This window comes from Lepisma saccharinum, chromosome 29 (genome assembly GCF_977018435.1).
Source record: "Lepisma saccharinum chromosome 29, izLepSacc3.1, whole genome shotgun sequence".
Taxonomy (NCBI): Eukaryota; Metazoa; Arthropoda; class Insecta; order Zygentoma; family Lepismatidae; genus Lepisma; species Lepisma saccharinum.
The window spans coordinates 23914828-23940608 of NC_139257.1; the positions used below are offsets into that span (position 1 = coordinate 23914828).

A 25781-nucleotide genomic window follows, 5' to 3' on the forward strand; every position below is an offset into this window, starting at 1 on the left:
TTCCCAATCACAAAACCCTTCATTAGATCACAACTTTTGTTGCAAGAGCTGAGGTTCTTTTCGCTTTCGAACAACAGAGCTAAGGAAGTTGAAATAATTTGTTTCAAAGGACACCAACGATGGTTATGGGATGATAATTTATGAACATTTCTACTATCAATAATATTCAAAAGTTAAAATATATATGGAGTGAAGACCAGAATATAAGCATATAACTTATTTATTGAAATATGAATATTTTCCTAGAACCTAAACATTTATTGAATTTGTTTGGGTGGGAAAACGGGTGGACAGAGAATTTTTGACCGTCCCTCACTGCATCCATGGCAGAGTGATTATCATAGCGCGCTACGACGCCAGGGGTCCCAGGTTCGAATCCTGGCCTGGGTATGATTGAGTGTCCCTTCATCAATTTCATCATATCATCACTCATCCTCATCTTCGCAATTAGCAAATAGTGGTAAAAAAGCCGTGTAAAATAAACCAAATCATTCAAAATACTTCAGTCTCGCAGGGCCAATTTACAGAATACCTGGCAGAGAACAGCTAATGAAATGACTCAATTAATTCACATTTATAAATATATAAATACAGACCTTTAAAACAAATAAGATATTTTTTTAAAATATACATTTAAGGAATGTAAACATGTTATGAATTCCTGAACCAGCGCAGGTCATGCATGAGCGGCTAAGGACAGCATTAGCACCTTGGAAAATACATGCTAATAACACCAAACCTGACCTGACTTACCTATCCACGTGTGCATATAATAGCTTAAATATACAAAATATAACTTGCAAAACCTATTTACATGCTTATTTATGCTATTATATTCCTACGTGGATAGATTAGGCAGCCCAGGTTTGGTTCTGTTAGCATGTATTTACCAAGGTGCTAATGCTGTCCCTAGCTGCTCGTGGTAATGTATCTAGCATATTTCTCTTTATACAGAAACTAAAATATGAAACCACTACAAACCTAGCTCTATGTTCTATTACTTAATTGCTAGTTAATCTGTATTAAATAATGTATTATCAGTAGAGCCCGGAAGTTTGGCAAAATGCCTCTTTTTATCTACTGCATATATTGATAAAATTTTTCCGCATATACGTTTCTTATGTTGTTTCGAATGTTTTGGAAGCCTTTTCATTTTACCTATTTTGCCTATTTGGGACCCCACTGCCTATTTTTAATTATAATGCCTTTTTTTGCCTTTTTCAATGAAATTTGACATTTTTTTAAAAAAAATGTGTACATAAATTATTTTTCTCCCAAAAAACGTTGTTGGCATTTATTTTTCTTCCGTTTATTATGTGAATAATTTTCGCCTTATTTAAGTAATATTGAACTCACGCATGTTTCAACATTGCTGAAGGAGAAAAGTGTGAGAAAAATGTATTTCATGCTGAGTCAGGATATTGCCTTTCGGTTAACATTTCTTGTGCATGATTGACTGCTGAAGTGGACAGGTTGATTTCGAACACAAAGAAAATATTTCTGAAATTTCCCTCTCGAACCCGAAAATTTCAGGAAGTTGCGATTGAGCTTAGTTTACCTCAGCAACCAGTCTTGGCGATATAGGGAACCTGGATATCAGCAGCTATATATTATGCTAACAACCTTCAAAAAATCAGTGAGGTGATCGATGCTCTTCCAGAAAATGAAGCGGCTTCAATTCGTGAAGTGAAAAAAACTCCTGTGCTATTCAAGTTTACTTTTGCACATTATGGTGCATTGCCAGAGACAATTACAATTATAGCATTCATGAAAATCTTCGAGGAATCTATGCAGCAGATGATGGAAGTGCCAGGAGAAAAGGGGTGAGCTGTTGCGGAAAAGTGCAAACGGGTAGTGAGTGCAAATGAGGACTTGAAACAATTGAAAACAATTTATGATATTCTAAAAGATGAAAATGCTGTTACCAAAATGAGTCCAGCTACATTAGCTTGTTATATGTATGCTCCAATAACTTCTGTCGAAGTAGAAAGATCATTTTCTATTATGAAAAACATTCTCTCTGACAGACGACTATCAATTAATGTTTAGAACTTAAAAAGCACCTTGTAGTTATGTGCAATCAAGACGGAGAAAATTGAAATGCTCTTCCCAATTTAGATTTTAACATTTTGCCAAAAATTATAGATAAAAGTAAGCGACTTCTAAATGTGCATTTTTCGGTTTATTTTACCTTTTTTCATTTTTAGTGCCTATTTACCACATTATAAATGCCTTTTTGCCTGCCTATTTTAACGAAAATAAATGCCTGAACTTCCGGGCTCTAATTATCAGTTTCAAAAACCATTTATTTCGCTAAATTATAAATATAAGTATATGCGATGCATTGTTTCGTTAACCATATCTGTTGCATTTTTCTTGTAGTGATTACACTGCCATCTACCGGTCATTTTAACTTTTACAGTTTTGCAATTACACACAAGGAATTTATAGCGATATAGCATTTAACAATTGATTCTATACTCAATTTACACTATTTTCTAGCGTCTACAACAAGGATAAAGCGAAGAAAAAGGTTAAAGAGGAAGAAGAAAAAGTTCTTCATAGAGTCAGTGGATCAGGACCTGAGTCCGGATTCTCTGTTCTAATAGACCTAGCGTTGGATGAATATTACTCGCCCTTGTATCCATTCTATGGCCTAAGAGTAAGTCAGTTTTTGTTGTATCCTAACCACATGTATTGAGACTGATATTTTAGATGAACCAACTTAAGATAAATTTTGGGGGGCAAGGTACATTTTGGGGGGGGGGCACGATCGTCATAAACAACGCTTTATATGTAATGTAAATATACATAAAAGTGTACTTCTACCTGAATTTTGGGGACCAGAACGTGCCTTGGCCCCAAAAGTCGGCGTCTATGATCTATATTTTTATTAATTTCCATGCTAAGTTACATACATTTACCAATTTGTCGCCTACCTCCGTAACGGAGGATTAACACAGCGCGCTACAACGCCAGTAGTCCCCGGTTCGAATCCTGACCTGGGTATGATTGAGTGTCCCTTCTTCAATTTAATCCTATCATCGCTCATCCTCATAGTCGCAATTAGCCGAAAGTTGCAGAAAAGCGACGCTAAATAAGAAAATTTAATAAAAAGTGGAATTGGGGTGTTTTCGTTCAAGACATTTAGCCAGTTCCTGTTAAGTGACCTATTCTAGTGTTCAGGAAATACACCTGTTAAACCTTTTTGCCATTAGAAATACCATGTAATGCATCAACAAACTTATTTCGAGTGTGTTCTGTGCCTGTTGTCTTTTGGTAAATCATTTTTCGACCACTGTATCTGCTAATATGTGATTATGAAAGTATTTGTGGGTCAAGACAATCGTTTCCAAGTAATTTATGAAAAACTTTTCCATTGGCGCCATTTTACAAGATGGCAGATTTGCCGCCATTTTCCAAGATGGCAGATTTTCCTCAAAGACATGGGTAGCGGAGTTTTTCAATAGAGAAAATTACATATTTTGGCATATTATGGTAGAAAAATTACTTGTGTTGCAATTATTTCCATGTGAAATCGTATATTTCCTCTACTATATGTGAATGCTTGAATGCAAATCAATTGTTATTAAACCTATAATACTTTTATATTACTTCAAACATTTTTTTTAAAATAAGTCATTAGTAATTATATATTACATATAATGAGATACTAGTTGATGTCAAAGAAGTATTGAACTTTCGAAGAGAGAATTTGAATTTGAAGGCGTTCATTATTTACAATACTGAAAATGAATATCTATTATATGCCTTGTTATTTTCTTGCACCTACTATCATGCAGATTTCCACACTTTTAATACCTATATACCCACGGCTTTAATTATAAGTTACCATAATTTGCATAAATATTAACATCGCCATCTTCAGGTAACATTAAGGTCCCGTATGAGCCGGGACAGTCCCTCTTTTGAGTGTGCCCCGATTTCTTCAACGTAAAACGGGTCACCAAAGTGCCCCTTTTTATTATAATCACTTATCAGTATAGAATTACTGAAACAATAAACCTTCTCTACTATTACTATGAACTATGGCATTGTTGGGTGGAAATTATTGCACATTTCGATGTCAATAATGTGCCATGTTCCAAATTTCTTGAAATATTGGAGTTTCCTCTCTGTTCACCTGGAACTAATGCCCCCACTGAACGAGGGTTTTCGTACATGAATCGTTCGTGGACAAGTGACAAGATACGCTCCTTCAGTACATACTTTGATTGGATTGATTTGGTGTTTTAAGTCCACTTTATGCACAGTAAGGCTACTTGGGACTGGACCTACAGTTTAAAGTGGGATCCAAAGTGCCTCCACCGGGAATCGAACCCGGGACTTCTTGATTACAAGGCGACAACGGTACCACTGCGCCATCGGAGAGACAGTACAAACATTGAAAGCTATATTGATTAATAAGGTGGACTTTAATCACACGTGTGAAAACTTGTAGAAAATGAAGGATGTACTGCAGATGATCCATTCATCGTAAAAATATCAATGAATTAATGATTTCTAATTCTAAAGGACTTCTTGGTTGTAGTGCAATGCATATCACCATATTATGTAAGTTATTTACGTAGTATTAATTTATATGCTTAATTACTTCTTAAACATAAGTATTTATGACAGTTTTTATATTAAACTATGTATACTTGTTGCCCAGTTATTCCTTTAGGAAAATATGAAAATGTCCCATTTTATTGTTTTTAGAAATCTGCTCACCTTAGGGAACATCTACATTCCAGGTAGTATTGCATGATGGAGATGACTACCCCGAGGTGTCTACTGTGGAAGAAGTAGTCCTTCCAAGACAAGAGGTGTTCATTGCTGTCACCCCTCAGACGATCTACAGCACCGACCAGGTTCGAAGTGTTAAACTGGATAAGAGAGAGTGCGTCTTCGAAGATGAAATACAATTACGTATAACCAAGGAATACAGCTATCAATCCTGTATTACGGAGTGTCGGATTGACACTCTTCAGAAGGCTTGTAACTGCACACCGTTTTACTATCCAAACACGAGTAAGTATTATTCAAAGTGTTGCATGTTTGTATGGATCTGCGTAAGTCACGTTCGGACTGTTGTCATTTGTGGAGATTCGGTTGGTATGCCTACATAGTCAATGTATGTACTTGCGTGGTCATTGTATTATTGCAGTCCCATGTGCTCAACCTACATACGTGGTCATTGTATTTACCCAGTACTCGTACCATATCAGCCAATGCACTTCTGTCGTCATTGTATTTATTGAGTCACTCTTCCAATATGTTCAACCTATCTACGCGGTTATTGAATTTACCCACTCCTTGTACCATATCAGCCAATACACTTCTGTGGCCATTGTATTTATTGAGTCACTCTTCCAATATGGTCAAACTATCTACGCGGTCATTGTATTTATTGAGTCAATCTTCCAATATGTTCAACCTATCTACGCGGTTATTGAATTTACCCACTCCTTGTACCATATCAGCCAATGCACTTCTGTGGCCATTGTATTTATTGAGTCACTCTTCCAATATGGTCAAACTATCTACGCGGTCATTGTATTTATTGAGTCACTCTTCCAATATGTTCAACCTATCTACGCGGTTATTGAATTTACCCACTCCTTGTACCATATCAGCCAATGCACTTCTGTGGCCATTGTATTTATTGAGTCACTGTTCCAATATGGTCAACCTATCTACGAGGTTATTGTATTTACCCATTCCTCGTACCATGTCAGGCAATGCACTTTTGTCGTCATTGTATTTATTCAGTTACTTTCCAATATGGTCAACCTATCTACGCGGTCATTGAATTTACCCACTCCTCGTACCATGTCAGCCAATGTACTTTTGTCGTCATCAAACTATCTACGCGATTATTGTAGTTATCCAGTCCTCGTACCATATCAGCTAATGCACTTCTGTCGTCATTGTATTTATTCAGTCAATGTTCAAATGCGGTCAACGTATCTACGCGGTCATTGTATTTACCCAGTCCTCGTACCATATCAGCCAATACATTTCTATCGCTATTGTATTTATTCAGTCACTGTTCCAATATGTTCAACCTATCTACGCGGTCATTGTATTTTCCCGTCGTCGTAGAAATGAAAGTTGCACTTACGTTCACCTGCATACTTTTCTTCTCTGTAGATGATGCTTCCGTGTGTACCATGAAGGATGCAAGATGCATTCGGGAGAATCAACGTAAGTATGTATTCCTTCTTTCGCTAGATATACAGTCACCTTCAAAAAAATCGGACGCCTAGATCCTCAAATACTCGATTCCATAAAAGTCGTTACTAGTTTTGCATAACTTTGCGTCGGTGGCCTAACTTTCCATTAACATTAGCTACTGAAGTTCTCTCTACACCCTAGGGTTAGGCAACACACACAACGCCCTGTATGGAATGGAGTATTTCAGGATCCCATTTCTTTTGACGGTGACTGTACATTTGATAATGAAACTTAAGAGTTGACATAAAAAATATCAAAAAAACTTTACTCTTATCGTACATTAAGCCTTCTATAAGACTGAACTTGTAGTTCGAATGTGGAGTTTTCAGTTCTTACTACAGCACTGCTGCAGTACAATAGCAATGACAATAATTTTGACGGCTGCTTATTGAATTCAGTACATTTTCACGTGAAGTTTTTTCCATATTAGCTCACCTGATTCATTGTACACAGTGAATATGCAAATGTAAATAATAATGTCCTTGAACGTTATGTATTGTATCCTAATACACAAATTACAGGTATTTATTTAAAGCTGAGGTTAACATAGAAATAACTTCCAGCTAAAACGTTTGTAAAATATTCACAAATATATCATTCTGGAAATGGTGTAAAGGGTTTTGGAAAATTCACAGCCGTTTGAAGTATTATAATTCTCGGTATGACGTCTGAGACACGGGTTGGATTCCAGGAGAGAACGTTTCTAGCAATGTCCTTCATGGAACAGCCCTGGGATTCACCCAGCCTCTAAGAATGGGTAACTCTGGTTCGTAAAAGGGTCCGGAACGAGGTGCTGATCACATCAGCTCCACAAGTGTACGATATCGTGAATGTATGGATCCTACCGCCATATATGGCTTTAGAGCATGTTGGAAAGTTCAGGGGGTAACTTTACCCAATATACTCGTATATATGCACATGCATACATGGGCGGATTTAAGGCCGGTTCAATGGATCCAACCCCCCCACTTCGGTTCAGTAAAATTACCAGATTCTCCTGTTCTATGTATCATAAAAATTTCTTCGGGCTCGTTTTATTCTTTTAAATTGGAGACTTACAGGACGGGATAAGGATGGGAAGGAAATTATGTAATTCCACACACTAGATGGCACTGCAGACCAAATGTCTGCAATTTCATGATAGGTTCGGAATTTCTGCAATAAAAAACTTCATTGGAACTGTAAAATCAGTTATAATTTTTCCTCCTCGAGTCTTCTTAAAGGAATTAAGTTTTTAAAAACACAGTGCAAGAAAACCAGGGAAACACCGTAACATTCTCATGTTGTTTGACAGAAGATGAACAGAAAAGCATCAATACTAAGTAGCGTGACTTGTGGAATTGTATTTACTAATTGTAGAAACTTTACAGACTACAATTTACTAATATTAGATAAATATTTCAGCAAGCTCTTCAGTTTCTTCAATGTGTAACCTGTGGGGAGTTCGAAATATCCCCACTTGTTCTAACCAAATCGTTTTCATGCAGTGCAAAGATTATGTTGGGCACCTCAAAAGGTGAACTGTTCAGTACTGTGAACATGTCAGTATTCTAATAGAGATAATAAAAAACAAACTAAGAGAGAGTTCTGAGATCTATAATGAAATTTATATCAAAGCAGAAACTACTTAGAGACTATGATAATGAAATGAAGAGACCTAGAACACGCAGCCGTCAAATAGGAGTAATAATGCACCAGCTGAGAGCACAAAATAATATTACAACGCAAACCTTCGATATCCATTTTTGGACCATTTTGTAGAAGAATTGAATTCACGTTTCTGGGAATACAGCAAACACATTGCAAAATTGCAACATCTTATTCCAAAAATGTGAAATGGCTATCCCTCATTCATTTGAACAGTGTGTCAAAATGTTGGATGGCCTGGTTGATAGATTGGATTTTGATAGCCTGATCATACCTAGGCCTTCTATACGTCCCGGATTTTCCGCGACAATCCCGAAATGATATAATTTGTCCTGGTGTCCTGAATAGTTTCTTCGGGATGTAGAAATATCCTGGAATCGGGTGGGAGAAGTGATTAAGACTATATTTTCCTGAACTTCTTTTATTTTTAAATGCGTAATATTAAAAAGCTCATTTAACTAAACTGTACATTGAACAGCTCCCTCTCGATAATATCGGGTTACTAGAAGATTTGATGCCCGCACTGTCAGTCCGCAGTTCTCAAATAAAGTTTCGACATTGTGAGATAGCAGCTTAGTTCATTATGGCACGGAAAAGTAAGTTCAGGATTAATTATATACTTCGAAGTGACTGTTTTTTTTTAATAAGTGTAAAGAATGTGATAATGGATATTGTACATACACACAACTTTGTCGGGTTCAGAACCTCCCCCCCCCCTCGGGCTCCGACAAGCTTCCGGTCAGCAGTATCCCGGATTTTTACGTGAACTATATATACGACCATGTATGCATTCATACATGTGTGTGTGTGTGTGTGACGCTATATTGCTTGACATGTCTCCAAACTATAATGGATTTAAGAGAAATTCAAAAAACTAAATAGGACATAAAAATGAGACTGTTAAACGTCACACAAAATTGTGATTAAGGGTAAAGATTCCAATCATGGTTGTCGGCAGATTTTGTTCCAGGGAGGAACAAGAAAGGTATTTGTACCAGGAGAGGGTAACATTTTCCCTCATAACAGTATTGCCACCTAAAAAAACATTGAGATTATCATGTTCCTGCAATGCACTTGCAATAATTAACGCGTGTTACTGTGCCTCAAATGAAATTATATGTGTGAAATATATAATTTTTGATTGATTCTTTTCCAATGAGGGCCATGGCCCATGATTCCCATGACTGTTATTCGTTCAAGGAAATACCAATCTTTCAACACTGGTACTTAAATATTTACAAGCTAACATTAAGCAATATATAAGTATATCTTGCATTAACTTCTTGTCTGACTTTGCTGATTTTTTCTCAAAAGGCACTTTGGAGAAATTAAAACCGCCAGAGGACATTCCTGGTATAGACTACGCGGCCGAGAATCAGGGCATGGACTGTAAATGTTACCCAGAATGCTCAGAGATATCCTACAGTACCAGCTCCTACTCTATCACGTTCGAGGATGACATGGATTTACCAGGAATGACGTAAGTATGGCTCAAACTACATTTTGGGTACATACCAGGTGGCCAGAATCAAAGTTACCAAACTCAGAGCCCTCTGTAGCCTGTTTGAGGCATCGTAGAACTCTGAAATTTGGTGAATTCACTATGCAGACCATGGCGATAAAAAATAGTTACATTTTCCGCCACCAGGTTGAAATGTGGCGCTGTAATAATGAATATTGAAAAACATAAGTCAGGTGTACAAGAGGCTCTACCGCCACTGCAACAGCCACTTCTGTGACAACTTCTTCTGCAATCGGCCGGCGGCCCCTTCCTGCTAAAACACCCAGATCTCCAGTCTCTTCAAATTTCTTCATCATCTTTCTTAACCCATGCGTCGTCATGGGCCCCTTTCGAAGTCCTTTCGCATGACGATATCCTCGTAGTGCATCTGCACTATTACTACCGTTCTGATAAAACAACTTCACCAGCAATGCACGTTTTTTCTTATTTAATGGCACGGTGATCACTTCCGAACTCTTGTTCAGCACTCACTTTAAGTGATTTAGCTGAGTTATTAATTAGAAAGACATTTATTAGTGGCTGGAAGTTGCGAGAAAACAATCTCTCGTTTATTGCAAGATTGCAAGGTAAAGGCAAATCCATAACCAATTGGAGCAGTTTACGTCATTATTACAACCCATCATGGAAGTACAGCGCCACATTTCAACCTGGTGGAAGAAAATTGAACTATCTTTTTTTATCGCCATTCTCTTCCCCATGGTCTGCATAGTAGATTCACTAAACTTCAGAGTTCTACGATTCCTCAAACAGGCTACAGAGGGATATTAAGCAACTGCTTACACGAGAAGCCCCAGATTTGTGATTTCATAGTTCCCCGTCATAGCTTCTAGTTTGTCTAAATGATGTAAATACCAGATATCCTAACTTCCTGGCCACACATCACTGTTACTTTCTTACAAATAGAAAAGGTGTTAATGTTAGTATACCGTACTGTAGATATGATTATGTTATCATTTTCAGATGGCGCTACACAACATTAAATGTTATGGACATCTTTGTACACATTCTGAGAGAGAAAAAGATACAATAATTTGTATTAAATTTGAACATTTTCTACGTTAACGTATGAAAGGATAACTTGGCATTTATGGGTTTATGCCCTATTCAAGCATTATTGTGATCGTCCCTTCACCCATTTCATATCATCATCATTTTTCTTCATCATTATGAGTCGCCAAAAAAAATAATAATGACTGTTTGTTTAACGGCTACTTTTCTGTTCATAATACTTAATTTAACATTTATTATTGTTATTATTTTTATATTTCATAAATGCTAATTAGCGTTTCTTGTGTGAAGTTTGCTTTAATGAATCTCAAGTAAATTGAATATTTTTACAAATAAATCGTTCTCTGGTTATTCTTAGCAATGGATTCAATATTACCAACCACAGCCTCGTAAACGTCTACTTCCAAGAACTTGTCTCCATTCGGTACAGGACTGACGTAGAAGTCACGTGGGAGGTTCTGCTAGGTAGGTACATACAGGGTACATCAGCAGATCTGATTTGTAGTACGAATATCTTTAAGGTTTACAAGTCACTAAGTTTGACGAGTCATAAGATTGTTTTTGTAGTTAGGTCAGGCACTTGTGGAGGCCAGTCAATGCTACGGCTAGCTTTCCGCCTGAACACTGCACATCAAGACCAGTAAGCAGCTGATTACGTTGAGAGAGGGGAACTGCGCCCTCCTTATCCCGGAACCACCCCTTGTTTCTTCTGACCTGATTGCAACTCTACACCGCCCTGTTCAGTGGCGTGTACAGAATTTTTTTAGTAATGAGTTGCCATCTTTTCGTGACTTTTTTAAGGAATACTGGACCAAAAGGGGTTATGATCCTAAGAAAACCTTCCCTTGGACAATCTACTCCCACTTTTACGATGGCGAGAGGTTTCCCACTACACGAACGCGACCGACCTAACCTCATACCTCTCTCTCTCCCTCCCGATATCCGTGGCGGAGTGGTTAGCACAGCGCTACGAAACCAAGGTGTTCCGGGTTCGAATCCCGAACTGGTCATGGGAGTTCTCTGTGATGTGAGTGTCCATCATTTTCCTCAGAACATAATTATGTAATACGTGTTTTCATCGTTTACATATTAACAATAATACCAATTGGTTCAGAGGGCCTTGTCGATGGCGTAGTGGCAGCGTCGTCGCTCTGTAATCAAGGGGTCCCGGGTTCGATACCAGTTGGTGGCTATAAACTGTAGGTTCAGTCCCGATTAGCGTTCCTGTGCATAAAGTGGACTTAAGACACCAAATCAATCAATCAATCAACCAATCATTTTAGGATAAATGTGCAAAATGTACACCACGTATAACGCAGTAGCTTCAATCACATATAACATCAGGCTTGGTGTTGTGAGTATCAGCAAGCTTGATATTTGGATCGTATCAGGAGGGTGTTAGCTGATAGCCACTCGCTTATCCTTAATCTTCATCAGGAGAGGTACTTAAATAAGTGTTAATCTATGCATCTCTTAAATGAATGGTGACACACACATTAGGTTTTATGATCTCCAAGACTGAATCGTCAAGGACATAATTAGTGAAAGGAAGAGATGATCCAATGTTCACTCTCACACACCCACACACTCTCTTTTACTGGCTCTTTAACTCTCACACTTACTCCTCCAGCTCCCAAACCGACTCCCCACTCTTGACACTCCCTCCCTCCGTTTCCCCTACTTCCTTTCTACAACTCCTGCTACTAGAAATACATACTGCTGTCATAAACACATTCTTTGAATATCCTGTCTTCTACAAAGGTCAGAGTAGGTCAGGAATGTGAGATACACTACGCTACTAACCACACTCAAGCAAGCCTTACGATATAATTATTTTTATTGAAATACATTTCATCCCGAATTTTGTCTTGACAATGAGCATTGATTCTGAGTTTAGGCTGGTACACAAGATCATTGAGAACACCACCACAGAAAAATATATGGTGCGGGGTTAGGTCCGTTGATCGAGTTGGCCACTGAAACATATGGGCCATTTCACCTCAGGTATTCTGTACACATGGATGTCCGCAGGATCTTTTCCGGGAAGGTGCAAGCAAGCAAGATATTTTTCCGGGAGGGGGCAAGCGAGACATAGTAACATTGACCTCTTCCAAAACTCGCTTTCAGTCTAAAGTTATCATGTTGCTGGAACACTCTCCAAATTATTAACTTCAACTGCTGTTGGTTACACAATTAAGCCTTGATTTCACATTACTGTACATACACTAAAGTTGTTGAGCAAGGCAGTTCATTAAAATTAAGTGCTTTCATGTAATTTTTAATAAACTTCCTTGGTCGTATCTTTAGTGTATGTAAACTGCTGTGGCTGAAATGTATGAAACATATGATAATTTTAGTAGATATTCAAATTCCCAGGGGACGTGGTCACCTTCCCTTCCGAACGTCCAAGCTAGTAAATAAAGATCAGTAACTCAATAAGTTGGCACAATTAAATCACCTTGACAAGAGCCACTTTATATTTCTGGTAAGAAGAGGGCGTGACTTCATCCGCACCCTGTATATATTTTGTTCGGTGAAGTCACACAGTGGTTCGGATCTCACTTTAAACTGTAGGCCCAGTCCCAAGTAGCCTCCAACTCCTACGCCTTATTTACTTTTAACATGTATATGTATTACTTGCTTGTTATTTTATCGTTTTGGATTTTGTGTGTTTCAAAGTAATACCGGAAGTGGAAGTCATTTCCGGTTTATAGAAATTTGTAAACTATCCAGTCTGGCACAGATATATCTGTGGTTGAATAAGATGCCATGACAATAGTGTATGATGAGACAGAACGTTGATTTCAATGTATAATGTATATTTGGTTTTATCTTTTTAGCTATGAACCAGTTACATTTGTTTTACATTTCATAATTTTACAAGTTCATAATTTTATAATAAAATATTTTCTCTTACAATATAGTTGGTAAGTACATATATTATTTTCTTAGTCAGGTTCCTCAAAAGTGTTGACAAGTGTCCCATTATATCCTGCTTCTTTTAGAACTCTTAAGAAATAATCACGCGTAGTTGCATTAAGACGACGTTCAAATATAATATGATCAGGTGTTCCATCAGTTGCACCACACTGACAGATTGGGGATTGAACAATCTTCCTAGTATACAGGTCTTTAGGGGCTAGGGTGTAATTTAGCCGACATCTAAGAAGACTTGTTAAAGAGTTTCTTGAAAGGTTAATGTCTTGATACCAAGGTTCTTTAGGTATAAGTGGTTGAATTGAATAATTTTTTTTCCCATTAGTCTTCCCTGTAATTGTCCATTGTTTCTGCCAACTTTTCAACAATTCTGTTTTAGCATGCGACTCGAGCGCTTTTGCAGAAAATTTGATCCGAAGCGATCGGTCACTTGATTCTTCAGCTGCGTACTTGGCTAATGTGTCTGCTATGTGGTTCCCTTCTATGGATGTGGGCCCAGGAGTCCAGACAAAAGAAATACTGTATCCTGAGTTGGTTAGTTTGTGGAACAAAATTTTTATGTTAACAATGTACCAGTCTACATAGTAATCAGCTGTTATCGACCCCAGGAAGTGTAAGACTGACGCTGAATCAGTGGCTATCACTACCCTCTTGAGGTTATTCTCCTGTATATACAACAATGCTTAACGAATAGCAAACGCTTCCGCCGTGAATATTGAAAATTCTGCTGGTAATGGATAGATTTTGTATTTCATTAGATTATTGCAATATATTGCAGCTCCAGTGTTACCAGTTGCGGACTTTGATGCGTCTGTATATACTATGTAAAAATCTTCATGCCCTACAGAGTGTACATATTCCATGAATATGTTATTCGCCATACTTGGCATTGACGTTTGTTTATCTTTACCTGGATTTGGAGGAAAGTGAAAGGGAAGTATTGTTGCTAATTTAAATAGTCTGTCGTAAAGCACGGAGACGTTGAAAATCTAATAACTTTCGGCATGAAATCATTAATCGACTTGTATGCTGTGAATAAGATTGGAAGATTTAATTTATATTTAGCTGTACGGGTTGATGACATTAAGGATTGTAAAACTGATAATTTTGGAATTATAGTACTGGATATGGAAGACATATTTTTCATTAAGAATTTTCTCGCAAGATATTGTGCCCATAGTTGAAATGGTGGTTTTCCTAATTCAACAAACGTAGCTTGTTTCGGTGTTCCTTTCCATAGACCAAAGATTCTACATAAACTATGATATTGTATTGAAGATATTTTCCCAAATGCCCAATTTAGATTATTTGTAATCAAGAAAAAGCCATATTCTAATCTTGAGTTTAGCATTTGCTTGTGAACAATGTGGGAGTAGTCTAGGATTTGCTCCCCACTTTTTCTTGACTGTGAGGCATTTTATACTGTTAAACGTCTTAAGCTCGTTTTCTTCCATGTGTTCTACTTGGATCTTTCCATTTCAATGTATCATCCAAGGAATGTGTGTGTCCTAGTTTCTTTTATGTGTGATCCATTAATGTCTAATACAAATGGAGTTCGTAATCTTCTTCTATGGAACACAATTACAGATGTTTATGCCATTGTTATCACACCATGTGTATAATTCGTTTAAAGCCAGGTGTGTTTTCTCTATACCATCAGATAGATTCTGGCTGCTTTTGTATATAACAATCTCATCTGCATATTGCAATAATCTAGCATACTTTAATACTTGTTTACCAAGATCATAAGTATACAAATTAAATAATTTGGACTCAACTAAGTAACTATTTTATGGAGAAAGGTTCCTTGAATTGTGATGATGTTTGTTATTATAGTAGTGTTAAATAACTATAAGTGTTTCGTTAATGATAGAACAACAATAAACTTTAGTAAATGAGTAAAGGTAAGGAAATTATATTTTAATTCTTCCGCTATCACGTCACGCCACAACATAAAGGATAGTCTCATAACTCTGCCGCACTCGGGGATTGGGCAACTACCGTGACGTGGTAATCCTGTGGCTCACACCAAAAGGAATGTCACAATAACAAACCAATCTTGTTGGTTTCAGAGATGCAAATTCCAATGGTAATGAGACCCATCTACTGTTGTGTTTTGCAGGTAACTTTGGAGGTCTGTGCAGCATGTGTGTAGGATTCAGTCTGCTCAGCGTCATAGAGCTCGTCTACTTCTTCACTCTTCGCCTCTTCTTCGACTGCAGCAATAACTCTAAGACGTCCCCTGAGGTAGTTAAGAAGAAGCCGTTTCTATGCCACTGCGCGACAATTCCTACCTACGGTAGAAGGAGGAAGAAGTTCTTCAAGAGCAAAAGTTCAGCTCAAAAGATGAGCGAACCTCATTTCTTCCTTAGAGAGCTCTATCCCCATAGTTACATCTCCGGCGGTGTTAGAGAAGGAATAAAGGGACTGGAAGTGGGGTAGCTACATAATTTCGGGGGGGGGGGTCATATGTGGACCAAAAACATTTTCAGGTGACTCAGCCTTGGGGGTCATGACTGCTGAGATAATCCATTGAATACATTAATTCCCTTTTTCTCCCTTTCTTGCTTACAGTCTTTTTCTTCGTCGGTTTGCCCAACTCTCTTCCTTGTGTCCTCTTTTTATATCACTGTGTTTCCCTTTATCTCCTCTTTCTTTCCTCCATCATTCTCTTTCTGCTCTAATTTTCTGTCTGTTCCTCTCACTCTTACCCTAAATACTTTTATGTAATACTTTCCTATCTCCATCCTTGTGTTTCACGTTTCCTTTCTTCTTTATTTACATTTGTATCTTTCTTCTTACCTATGTTTCTTTGACTCTTTTTCTGTCTCTTACCCTAACTCTTTTATATTTCCTACTTTCTATGTTTCTCTAGCCACGTCTTTTGGTTTTGATTTCTCTTCATTCATTTACACTTATATTACCTCTTTCTTCCTGTCCATCTTTTCTCTCTTATCTTATTTTTCTTTCCTACTTCCATTGTTTCCCTATCTCTGACTTTCTCAATTTCTACCATTCTTTCATTAATTTGACTTCAATTTGTCTTTCTTCGTGTGTTTTTCTCTTCTTCTCCCTCTTACCTTAACCTTACTTTACCTTTCTTACTCCTTCGTTCCTCTGTGGTTTTCCATTTCTCTCCTTCTTTCTATTATTACACCTATCATTCGTCCTGTTGTTTCTTGTCTCTTTAATCTCTCTTACCCTAACTTCTTTTATCTTTCCTGCTTCCTCTGTTTCTCTACTTCCATTTTCTTTCTTTCCTTCTTTATTTCCACTTCCTCTGTATCTCTTTCTTCCTGTGTTTCTCGTTTCTCTTTTCTGTTTTAACTTAACCCTATCTCACCTCTTCTACTCCTTTTTTCTCTATCTATTTCTCTTCTCTATCTTCCTGTTTCTGCGTTTCCTTATTTTGTTTCTTCCTTCTATGCTTTGTCACTTCTTCTTCTGTTTCTTTACCATCTTTCTTCATTCGTCTCTTTCACTCCGTTTACCTCGTCTCCTCTCTCTTCATCTACAGGAATCCTGTTGAGATCGTCCGATTCCTTCATTCGTGACAGTTGTGCGACCATTTTCAGCCTTTTAATGCAATCGTAGACGTTCAATTGCTGCAAACACCGTTCCCACATCTTATCGACTGTCATCGATGGATTTCGGCTCCTGATGCGCCTTCAGACCTCACACACACACACAGACGCACAAACACACACAACAGGATTACTGAAAGCTGGTCTTATTTGGTGCAAACCTAAGGCGGACAGTCATTGATAACGTCAGGCAAACAGTGAGTGGTAGAAACCATGCCTAGTGATGAACGCGAGCGACACGACAGTGCTGCCAACGGAAAAACAAATATAACTTCATTGCCGGTACTTATTTACCCACCCTCGTATATTTTTTTAATACATAAATGAGTGTATAATTTCCTGTACGAATAGACATACTTGCAAACAATTCTCTTCACTGTGTTCGTATTTATTTTGAAGTCCTTTTATGATTGTTTGGAAGAAGAACAGGAAATGAAACAACAGGAAGGGTAGTAAGTAATCATACCAAATCACTGAATGCTTTGCTACGTCTTTCTTTATGAATTTTAGTTTCAAACCGTGTAACTAAATCGTTCGCTATGACAACCAGATAAGTCCACAGGGACGTCGTTTAGGGGGAGTCTGGGAGTACACTAACCCCCGAAACTATTTTTTTAAAAAAAAAACTCTCTACACTTACAAAATTACAAAACATTTCATCTAGATATCAATTGCTTTAATCATTTTAGTTATTGTACTTAGTGAAATATCGAATAAGTTAAATAAGATTATTATATTAATATATATAATATATATATATATATATATATTTCTACATATTATTGAAAACTTAATATGCACAGAAATTGTATGTGTGTGTGTGAGTGGTCAATGTATTTTGTGATGAACATTGTTTTATATGGAAAACAATATATAATTTATAAACAATATAAATATTTACATGTAACTAAATATATGACTGTATATATAACTACATATATATATTTAGATTTGCTCCCCACACACAGACATTTGTTTATTTACGCCCCTGTCAGCATGTACTGCACTTAGTCAAATCGGCGAAATTAACACTTATGCAGTTCTATTTTGTTATGTCGAGATTCTTTCCAAATCCATGCTTCCTTTGAAATATGTCATAACGTTAGTCAGTTTTCCATGGCTATTTTGAAACACATGTAGTCAAGTTTGTAATTAAACCAAAGTTGGCTACTTAACTAGTTATTTGGCAACAGTGTCAACATTAGGGGTCACGTGTTGGTGTTCAATAAATCCATTGTTAAGTCACAACACAAATGATGGTACTAATAGGTTTTCGTCTGTTTTTATTCGATTTATGTACACCCTGCTAAAGCACGTTTCCATAAAATCGGCATTCCAAGGTCAACTATAATAATTCTCATTGCATTTTTCCGACGCTATATTTGTAATTGAGTATAGCATTGTTTAGTCCTACTTTATTTATAAGCATCTTGTTGCACTGGAATATATGCTTCTTTATTCTAACGATTGCCGATAAATCATGACATACAGAAGTGCACTAGTTCAAATATTCCTATTCTCACTTCTTCACGCCGAGAACTTCTCTGTAGTCCTTGCTGTCCTTTTCAAAGATGTCTTTAATGAAAACAAAATCAGGACACATGTAATTCAACCTTCTTCTGATTTCTTAATATTTCAGATACATTATATACACTTTCAGTCTTTAACATTGATCTGTCACTCGCTATTCCGTGAGATGTCACAAGTACCAAATTTAGTGAGAAATTATTGATTTGGCAAAACTGATCAGTGGCCCCTATTGCAAAACAGGAGAAGTTAAAAGTTTTTTAGAAATGAGGAAGGGAAAGGGATCGTGGCCTTCAGCCGCCCATTTAAAAGGAAAGTGTTATAGCACCGAATCAACAACTGACTTCTGATTAAATTATGGATGGTCATAAGATTGGGATAACTAACGGATATCCGAATCTGAAATTATCCGATATCCGTCCCGAATGCAACGGATAATCCGGATAATTAGCATGCCCTGATAATTACGATATCCGGATAATTTGAACACACGGATAGTTCTGATAGAACACATGTATATCCAAATATTCTGATAACTCTGATCTGCTAACATTCAAAACTCCAGATGGGTGTAGAGAGTATACCCACAATCACTTTGTCTCTCCTTGTCAGCTGAAACAACACTAACTCTTGTATTTCTGACCATCCTCTCTTCAGTGTACAACACATTGCGACGACTGGGAGCTCTCCAGGTGTCCCTGTTGCAGGATAATCCTCTGTCGCCCTTGTGCAATCCTTGCTTCTGGCTTCCTGATTTTGAATCAGGATAAACCTGTTTCGAGTTTCGTCTCCTTCTTCTTCTCAGCAGCGAGAAAACTCTCAGTATAAAGAAGTATGGTAGCTCAAAGAGACTTAGCAGGCTTCCACCGAGACACAGGCCAAAGATTCCACCGAAAGAAGCTGAAAAAGATATAAAGTAGGCGTTAGAATAACTCAGGATTGGCTCGAGACGCATCTATTGTGGATTAGGTTATATTTCCTTTCGATGCGCAGATCATGTGCGCAATAGCCACGCGACGTTGCCATTGTGGCGATACCGAACGAGAAACCGTAAGTGTACAATGTATGAGTATGACAGTAACTTGACAACAGCGCATGACTCAACGCTGCTCGTACAGCCTCTCATTGGCTCTTTGATGATGACAGCAAGAAGGGCGCGGAATTGTGGCGGGAAAATTCTGACGTTGCACCAAATTTACAACAGGATTGAATTAGAAACCTTATTTTTCGTAATAATAGATGTTTTTATTAACTTGTGAGGAATGTAGGTCAATTGCTGCATATTTTTCTTCAGATTTCAATGGCATTACGCTTCAGAGTTGTTGAAATTACAGTTTCTCGTGAGGCAGAGGAATAAGGCTGCACAGGAAGGGGGAGTAAATGCAGACATACACCAAGTATAAAGTACGAGGGACGTACCAAAACTAAGTAAACATTGAGTCTAGACTGCCTGGATGTTACGAAATATTCCATTTTAGTGAACTGGTTACAGCATATCAGGTGGCAGCACTGGTGCATCTCCATCGTGAAGGTGAGAGCTATAAATAGTTAAAGATGGAAACAGTAGTTGCGCAGTGATACTGCCAGGAAAGAAATGCGCAGGGGAGCAGGGGAGAGGGGATATTTTCAGATGAGCAAGCACATTTAGTGTACACCTAAATGCCACATTCAAGAAATGTAACAGGGGGTTATAATTAAAGTGACGGTGTTCAGAGTGGTACAGCACGGGCTGTAATGAGAGTAGCAGTCTGAAACTTCGTAGATATGCTAATGAAGCAATGCGCTCGCGAATTATGCAAAAAAAAAAAAAAAAAAAAAGTTCCAATTCTCGCCACCAGGGTACAAAATGGCGCTGTAAGCAGTCAAAACTTGGTATAGTTACAGGAAGAACACTATAAATCGTAGAAAACAATACTCTTTGTAATAAAATATCGCTACAATTTCACTATTCGAATTACATGAACATTACTAAAGGAAAAAGCAACAAGCGTCACCAACAACAACCAGGGAGCTCACACAATGGTTAGGCAATGTCACCGACTTTGACGTCAGAGTTACTTAAAATTCCACATTTTGACTGCTTACAGCGCCAGTTTTTACCCTGGTGGCGAGAATTGGAACTTTTTTTTTTTTTTTTTTGCATAATTCGCGAGCGCATTGCTTCTTTAACATATCTACGAAGTTTCAGACTGCTACTTTCATTACAGCCCGTGATGTACCACTCTGAACACCGTCACTTTAATTATAACCACCTGGTATATTTGGACTAAAAAAGCGTTTATTGATCCAGCTTTTCTTGTTGGATTGGGGGAAGGCGAGCGGAGTCATCGATTGAGAAGTACTTCGTCCATCTCCTCCCCTTTTGTCGACGTTTCTAGATGAGTGACAACGAGTTACATTCCGTGGAGTAGCAGACACGGCAGCTTGTAAGGAGAGAACAAAACACGCTTTGAACATGCGATAATAGAGAACATAAAAAGTGCCAAAGAACAAAATTATGCATGACTTGAGTACTTAATTTGGGACAGTTACTGAGTGATCGGTTGGTATTGTATTATTGCATAAAGCGTGTCACAATGGGTCTCTTGAGCCGTTTTCGAAGACCGCGAAAGCGACAAAAAGTGCCCCGCAGACCCTACGGTGTGTCTCCAGTTAAAAGTTGCCCGTCAAACAGTAAGATTCGTAGCACATTCATTAAGGAACCAATGATGATTCTTGTATATTCAACATATATGAATCTTTCAAATAATGGAGTTGTGATCACAAAATAATAAAATAATGTGCGGTAGTGGAACACTATTCGTCTACCTGATTCTTACCACTAATTACAGCGATTCTCACGGCTTCTTTGAACACCGCAGGTATCGTTACCATTCTTTATCGGACTGATTTTCTAAGGCAGAAGGTAACGCCTAGTCCGTTGCCAGAAGATACAGGTCGGAATCTATCTGTACTCTTCTCGAACATTTTTGTATTCAATTTTCAAATAATTATTCACAATAAAATTGTATCAAGTCGCTGCTTTCCGTTTAATTAGGCCTGTCGACATCACCAGCTCACGTGTTGCCGCTATTCAAAGAACGTAGCTCCTTATCATATAGCTTGCGTAATTCATCAACGCTGCTGCTTCCTGTGAATATAAATTAAATGTCTTGTTAGCGGTGAGAATCAGGTACCCGAGTTAAGGCCCTGGGTCGCCTGAACTGCTGATGACCAATCGAAATGTCCTGGTTAGGTATAGATAAAGACCTCTCTTCCAGGTTTCCGTAAAGATCCTCAAACAGCGATGTCTTCTACCAACTGGTAAAAGACCCAGTTGGCGGGACAGTTGTGGCTGGAGAACACACGAGTAAAGACCATGCATGTCTCCCTGTTTCTGTGAATTTGCCCCGCTTTAATAGTCGGAATTTGTTGATTTCGTTGCCATCTAGTATTCAACTGTTTGAGCGTTGCCAAGGCGATAATTTAGATATTTGCTCCTCTGGTTTTTCATAATTTATAACTAATATACCAAAATTATCCTTTAATATTTAGAAATCCTTTGAGAATATAATGTTTAAATTCTGCAACGTTAACTTTTAAGCGATATAATATTCGTTGTCTATGTTCAAAATGTCCTGTGGAGAAAGAGGCCGTCGTATAGGAGCATCCTGAACATTAGAATGTGGTAAGGTAGTGTTCGTATAGGTGAATCCTAACATGCTGATAACAGGAAAGTGACGCTCTTAGAGAGGTACCTGTCACGTTTTAATTGACGATATTTTCGATTGATTTCTTTAGTATGCGCACATCAACACACATACTATTTTTACCCATCACGCAATACACGGATAAGCCCCTTAACTAAACGAAATTGAAGACAGGTCTCAAGAAAATTAAATCTGCCTGTTAATAACATTCTCACTAAATTTTTAAAACCAATACATTCATTCATTGCTTAACAGTAACGAAATCTATACTGTCTATTAGGCTGTAAAGGGGCACTCAGCACAGCACACAGGGCAACAAAATCCACAAAGGATTACTCTGGCTGTGGATTCAAGCGCCAGGGCCTCGTTGGCTTGCAAGAAGTAGTGACAGGGGTGTAATACGTGGGTGACATACCAGAAGGCCCTCCCTTACACCCCTCATACTTTTGAGAATTTCCACGTACAGCCTTGTAAGAGTTGTGGTTCGAAAGAAAGGAAGTCCCAAGTTGGCGTTTGTTGTTTCGGATTCAGAATAACTGACGAACCTTTGCATCACCTGAGCAATCTAAAGCCCGCTTCACACGGAACTAGATTTCCAGTAGGTATGTCCTAGTTGGCGCTGGACTGGCTACCAATTTGCTAGTTTTCGCCTCACACGATACTTATTAGCGTACTTGTCGATAGACTTTTGTTCCCATACGAGGAAGTTGTAATGGCGGCCGCGTGAGATATAAATGTATCACTTCACATTTTTAAAAGCCGATAACTATTTAACCGAGAGGAATAGAGTTTCGTATAAAACGTTATTAGGTACAAAACAATGGGCCTGCTAAAATACATACTTTACAACGTTTACTGTACACGTATGGAAGAATATTTTAGTTGTTTCAAATGTAAACACCGTGCACTCAGCATAGATGGTATAACTCAACACGCCTTTCATTCTGTATACGTTATACATTGCTGGAGTAACACTCGGAAATCACAGACAAACACGCTCCTTTGCACACTCACAGATTACCTTCACACGGCGAAACTTTGCTCTGATTGGCTCTTCCACAGAATCCAGTCGAGGAAAGCAAGTAGCAATTAGAACATGTCCTATTCCTCCAAACCAGTTAGCCAGGCGGCCATGATTGATACCTAGAAAGTTAGTTCAGCGCCAACTAGGGGATTCCTACTAGAAATCCAGTTCCGTGTGATAGGGGCTTTAGACTGGACACAACTGGCAAGTGCTTTCATGACCTTCGCATCATGGCAGTGGTGTAGTTTTACTCATGGACAAAAATACTTAATATGAATTAGAGGCGTACCCATCAAGTTGTCCCACGATGTTATCACATCCCTTCTGTACCTGATAACAGATATGTCTCTGTAGAATATGTGTACCAACGTATGGTCGGTTACGTTGACCCCTTCCCTGCAAGAAATCAAAGGTACATCTTAGGTATGCAAATAAATAAAATGGCCTACAAGTTAGATCTGTCTTGTAAATTTTGACCTTCAGATTCTTTGATAGTAGGTGAATATATAAAACCATGGGCGTAACTTGAAACCTAACTTTGGGGGTCCAGAATTGCACTTGGGAACTTTGGGGGAGAAGACAGAATCAAGAATTTTTCCATCCCGTAAAAAATATCATCCAAGATTATTTGCTAAATAACTATTACACTTGCGAAATAACAAATATTACTCTTTATTAATTTGCTCTCAGGTTCCTGGAAGTCCACAAAAGTATCTTTATTTTTAAAATTTCAATAAACATGACAATTTTGAGGGGAAAGTGCTCCCCTTGTCCCCAACAAGCTACGTTAATGGATAAAGCAGTGCATAGGAGGTGAAACATATGAAAAAGAGGAACAAATGAAAAGAAAGAGAAACAGGAAGAATGGAAGAGAGAGAAACAACATAAGGACAAGAATGAAAGAGAAACAACATAAGAAAGAGAGAAAGAAAAAACAACATAAGAAAGAGAGAAAGAAAAACAACATAAGAAAGAGGGAGAGAAAACAACACAAGGAAAATAGAGAGAAAAACAACATAAGAAAGAGAGAGAAACAACATAAGAGAGAGAGAGAGAAACAACATAAGAAAAAGAAAACATAAGAAAGAAACAGAGAAAGAGAAATGACATAAGAAAGAGAGGAAAACAGAAACAACATAAGAAAAAGAGAAAACAGAAACAACATATGAATGAGAGAAAGATAAACAATATAAGAAAGAAAGAGAGAGAGAAACAACATAGAAAAGAGGGAGAGACAGAGAAACAACATAAGAAAGAAAGAAAGAGAAACAGCACAAGAGAGAGAGAGAGAGAGAGAGAGAGAGAGATGGACATAATATAAGAAAGAGAGAGGGAGAAACAACATAAGAAAGAGAGAGAAACAACATAAGAAAGAGAGAGAAACAACATAAGAAAGAGAAAGCATAATAAGGAGAGAGAGAGAGAGAGAGAAACAACATAAGAAAGAGGAAGCATAATAAGGAGAGAGAGAGAAACGACATAAGAAAGAGAAACAACATAAGAAAGAGAGAAAAAGAGAAACAACATAAGAAAGAGAGGAAGAGGAACAACATAAGAGCGAGAGAAACAGAAAAAACATAAGAAAGAGAGAGAGAGAGAGAAACAACATAAGAAGGAGAAAAATATAAAACATCGTAAGAAAGAGAGAGAACAACAAAAGAAAGAGAGAGAAACAACATATAAAAGAGAGAGTAAAAACAACACAACAGAGAGAGAGAGAGAAACAACATTAGAAAAACAGAAAGAGATGAAACAACATAAGAAAGAGAAAGAGAGAGAAATACAGAAACAAAGAACGAAGAGAAATGGGTAGATAAACATGGTAAGAAAGATAGAAAGGAGAAAGTAATTAAAGAAAAGGAAAGAAAGATATAAAAATAGTGCAGGAGAAATTGAAAGAATGGAAAAAGATAATATTAGCAGACATAACAACGAAAGCACAGACCATGTGAAAATACTTTGTCGGTCCGAATAAAATTCTTTGGCTACGTGCCAGCAATGAAGTAGAAGTTTCAAATCTCTCAATTGGTAAAAAGCAACGTCACAGGTTGCAGATAACTCAAGTGGGTCATCTTAAGCAGTGTTGCCAGAAAGTGAATACTCACAACAGCTTTGCCCTGTCGAAAGGACTGAGTTCGAAATCATTCATATCTGCATCGACAGCATACGACTCAAAGGTGCATTGTGGGTAGCAGTTGCATTCCATCCCTCCTTCTTCCAAATCGCCTGCTTCATGGAATTTGTTGGTGCTCGCAAAATGGCGGAAGTCATCTGCAAAGGAAATGGCCGCGTGGTGGCGTCACTGTTCTTGACATGTTACTAAGTTTAAGCATTGAGTGGATAAACAGAAATGTAAGTTTTATATTTAAGAATATTTGTTAAAAGTTTAAAATTTATATATATTTTCATTGCTGAAATACAGTTATTGCTGGCCTGATGTAAACAGATGAAGATAGATTGTAAAATCGGCTCGTACATGTTCTTGGGTGTTGATTGATATTTAAAATTAGATTGTTGGAATGAAGGGTGTATGTTTTTGGAATTGACTATGGTGTTTGTGTGTCTATAAAAGGTAAATCTTCTTTCCGTGGATATACGGATGT

At 37.8% G+C, this 25781-nt stretch overlaps 2 protein-coding genes across 2 annotated transcripts in view; one reads left to right on the plus strand and one right to left on the minus strand.

The window, feature by feature from the left end:
• The window catches only part of LOC145981435 (sodium channel protein Nach-like), a 55541-nt gene extending 39745 nt beyond the window's left edge, over positions 1–15796 (plus strand). Inside the window, exons 5-10 of the mRNA XM_083114668.1 lie at positions 2503–2662; positions 4758–5034; positions 6157–6210; positions 9202–9367; positions 10776–10882; positions 15477–15796. Of these exons, the coding sequence (XP_082970794.1) occupies positions 2503–2662; positions 4758–5034; positions 6157–6210; positions 9202–9367; positions 10776–10882; positions 15477–15796 (1084 nt within the window). The remainder of the gene's footprint in view (positions 1–2502; positions 2663–4757; positions 5035–6156; positions 6211–9201; positions 9368–10775; positions 10883–15476) is intronic.
• A 3222-nt stretch (positions 15797–19018) lies between these two features.
• Positions 19019–25405, minus strand: LOC145981436 (pickpocket protein 11-like). Its single transcript, XM_083114669.1, has 3 exons — positions 25284–25405; positions 23468–23574; positions 19019–19365 (listed from the first exon to the last, which is right to left on the minus strand). Exons 1-3 carry the CDS (start codon positions 25382–25384, stop codon positions 19019–19021), a joined length of 555 nt encoding a protein of 184 aa, XP_082970795.1. The 5' UTR covers positions 25385–25405.
• Between the last annotated feature and the right edge of the window lie 376 nt (positions 25406–25781).

Excerpts from the sequence above, each read along its gene's own strand:
- LOC145981436 (XM_083114669.1), bottom strand. The coding sequence starts at position 25,384 with ATGGAATGCAACTGCTACCCACAATGCACCTTTGAGTCGTATGCTGTC. Across the intron at positions 23,575-25,283 it reads TTCGACAGGGCAAAGCTGTT|GGAAGGGGTCAACGTAACCG; the intron begins GTGAGTATTCAC and ends GATTTCTTGCAG. Across the intron at positions 19,366-23,467 it reads ATCGTGGGACAACTTGATGG|CTTCTTTCGGTGGAATCTTT; the intron begins GTACGCCTCTAA and ends TATCTTTTTCAG.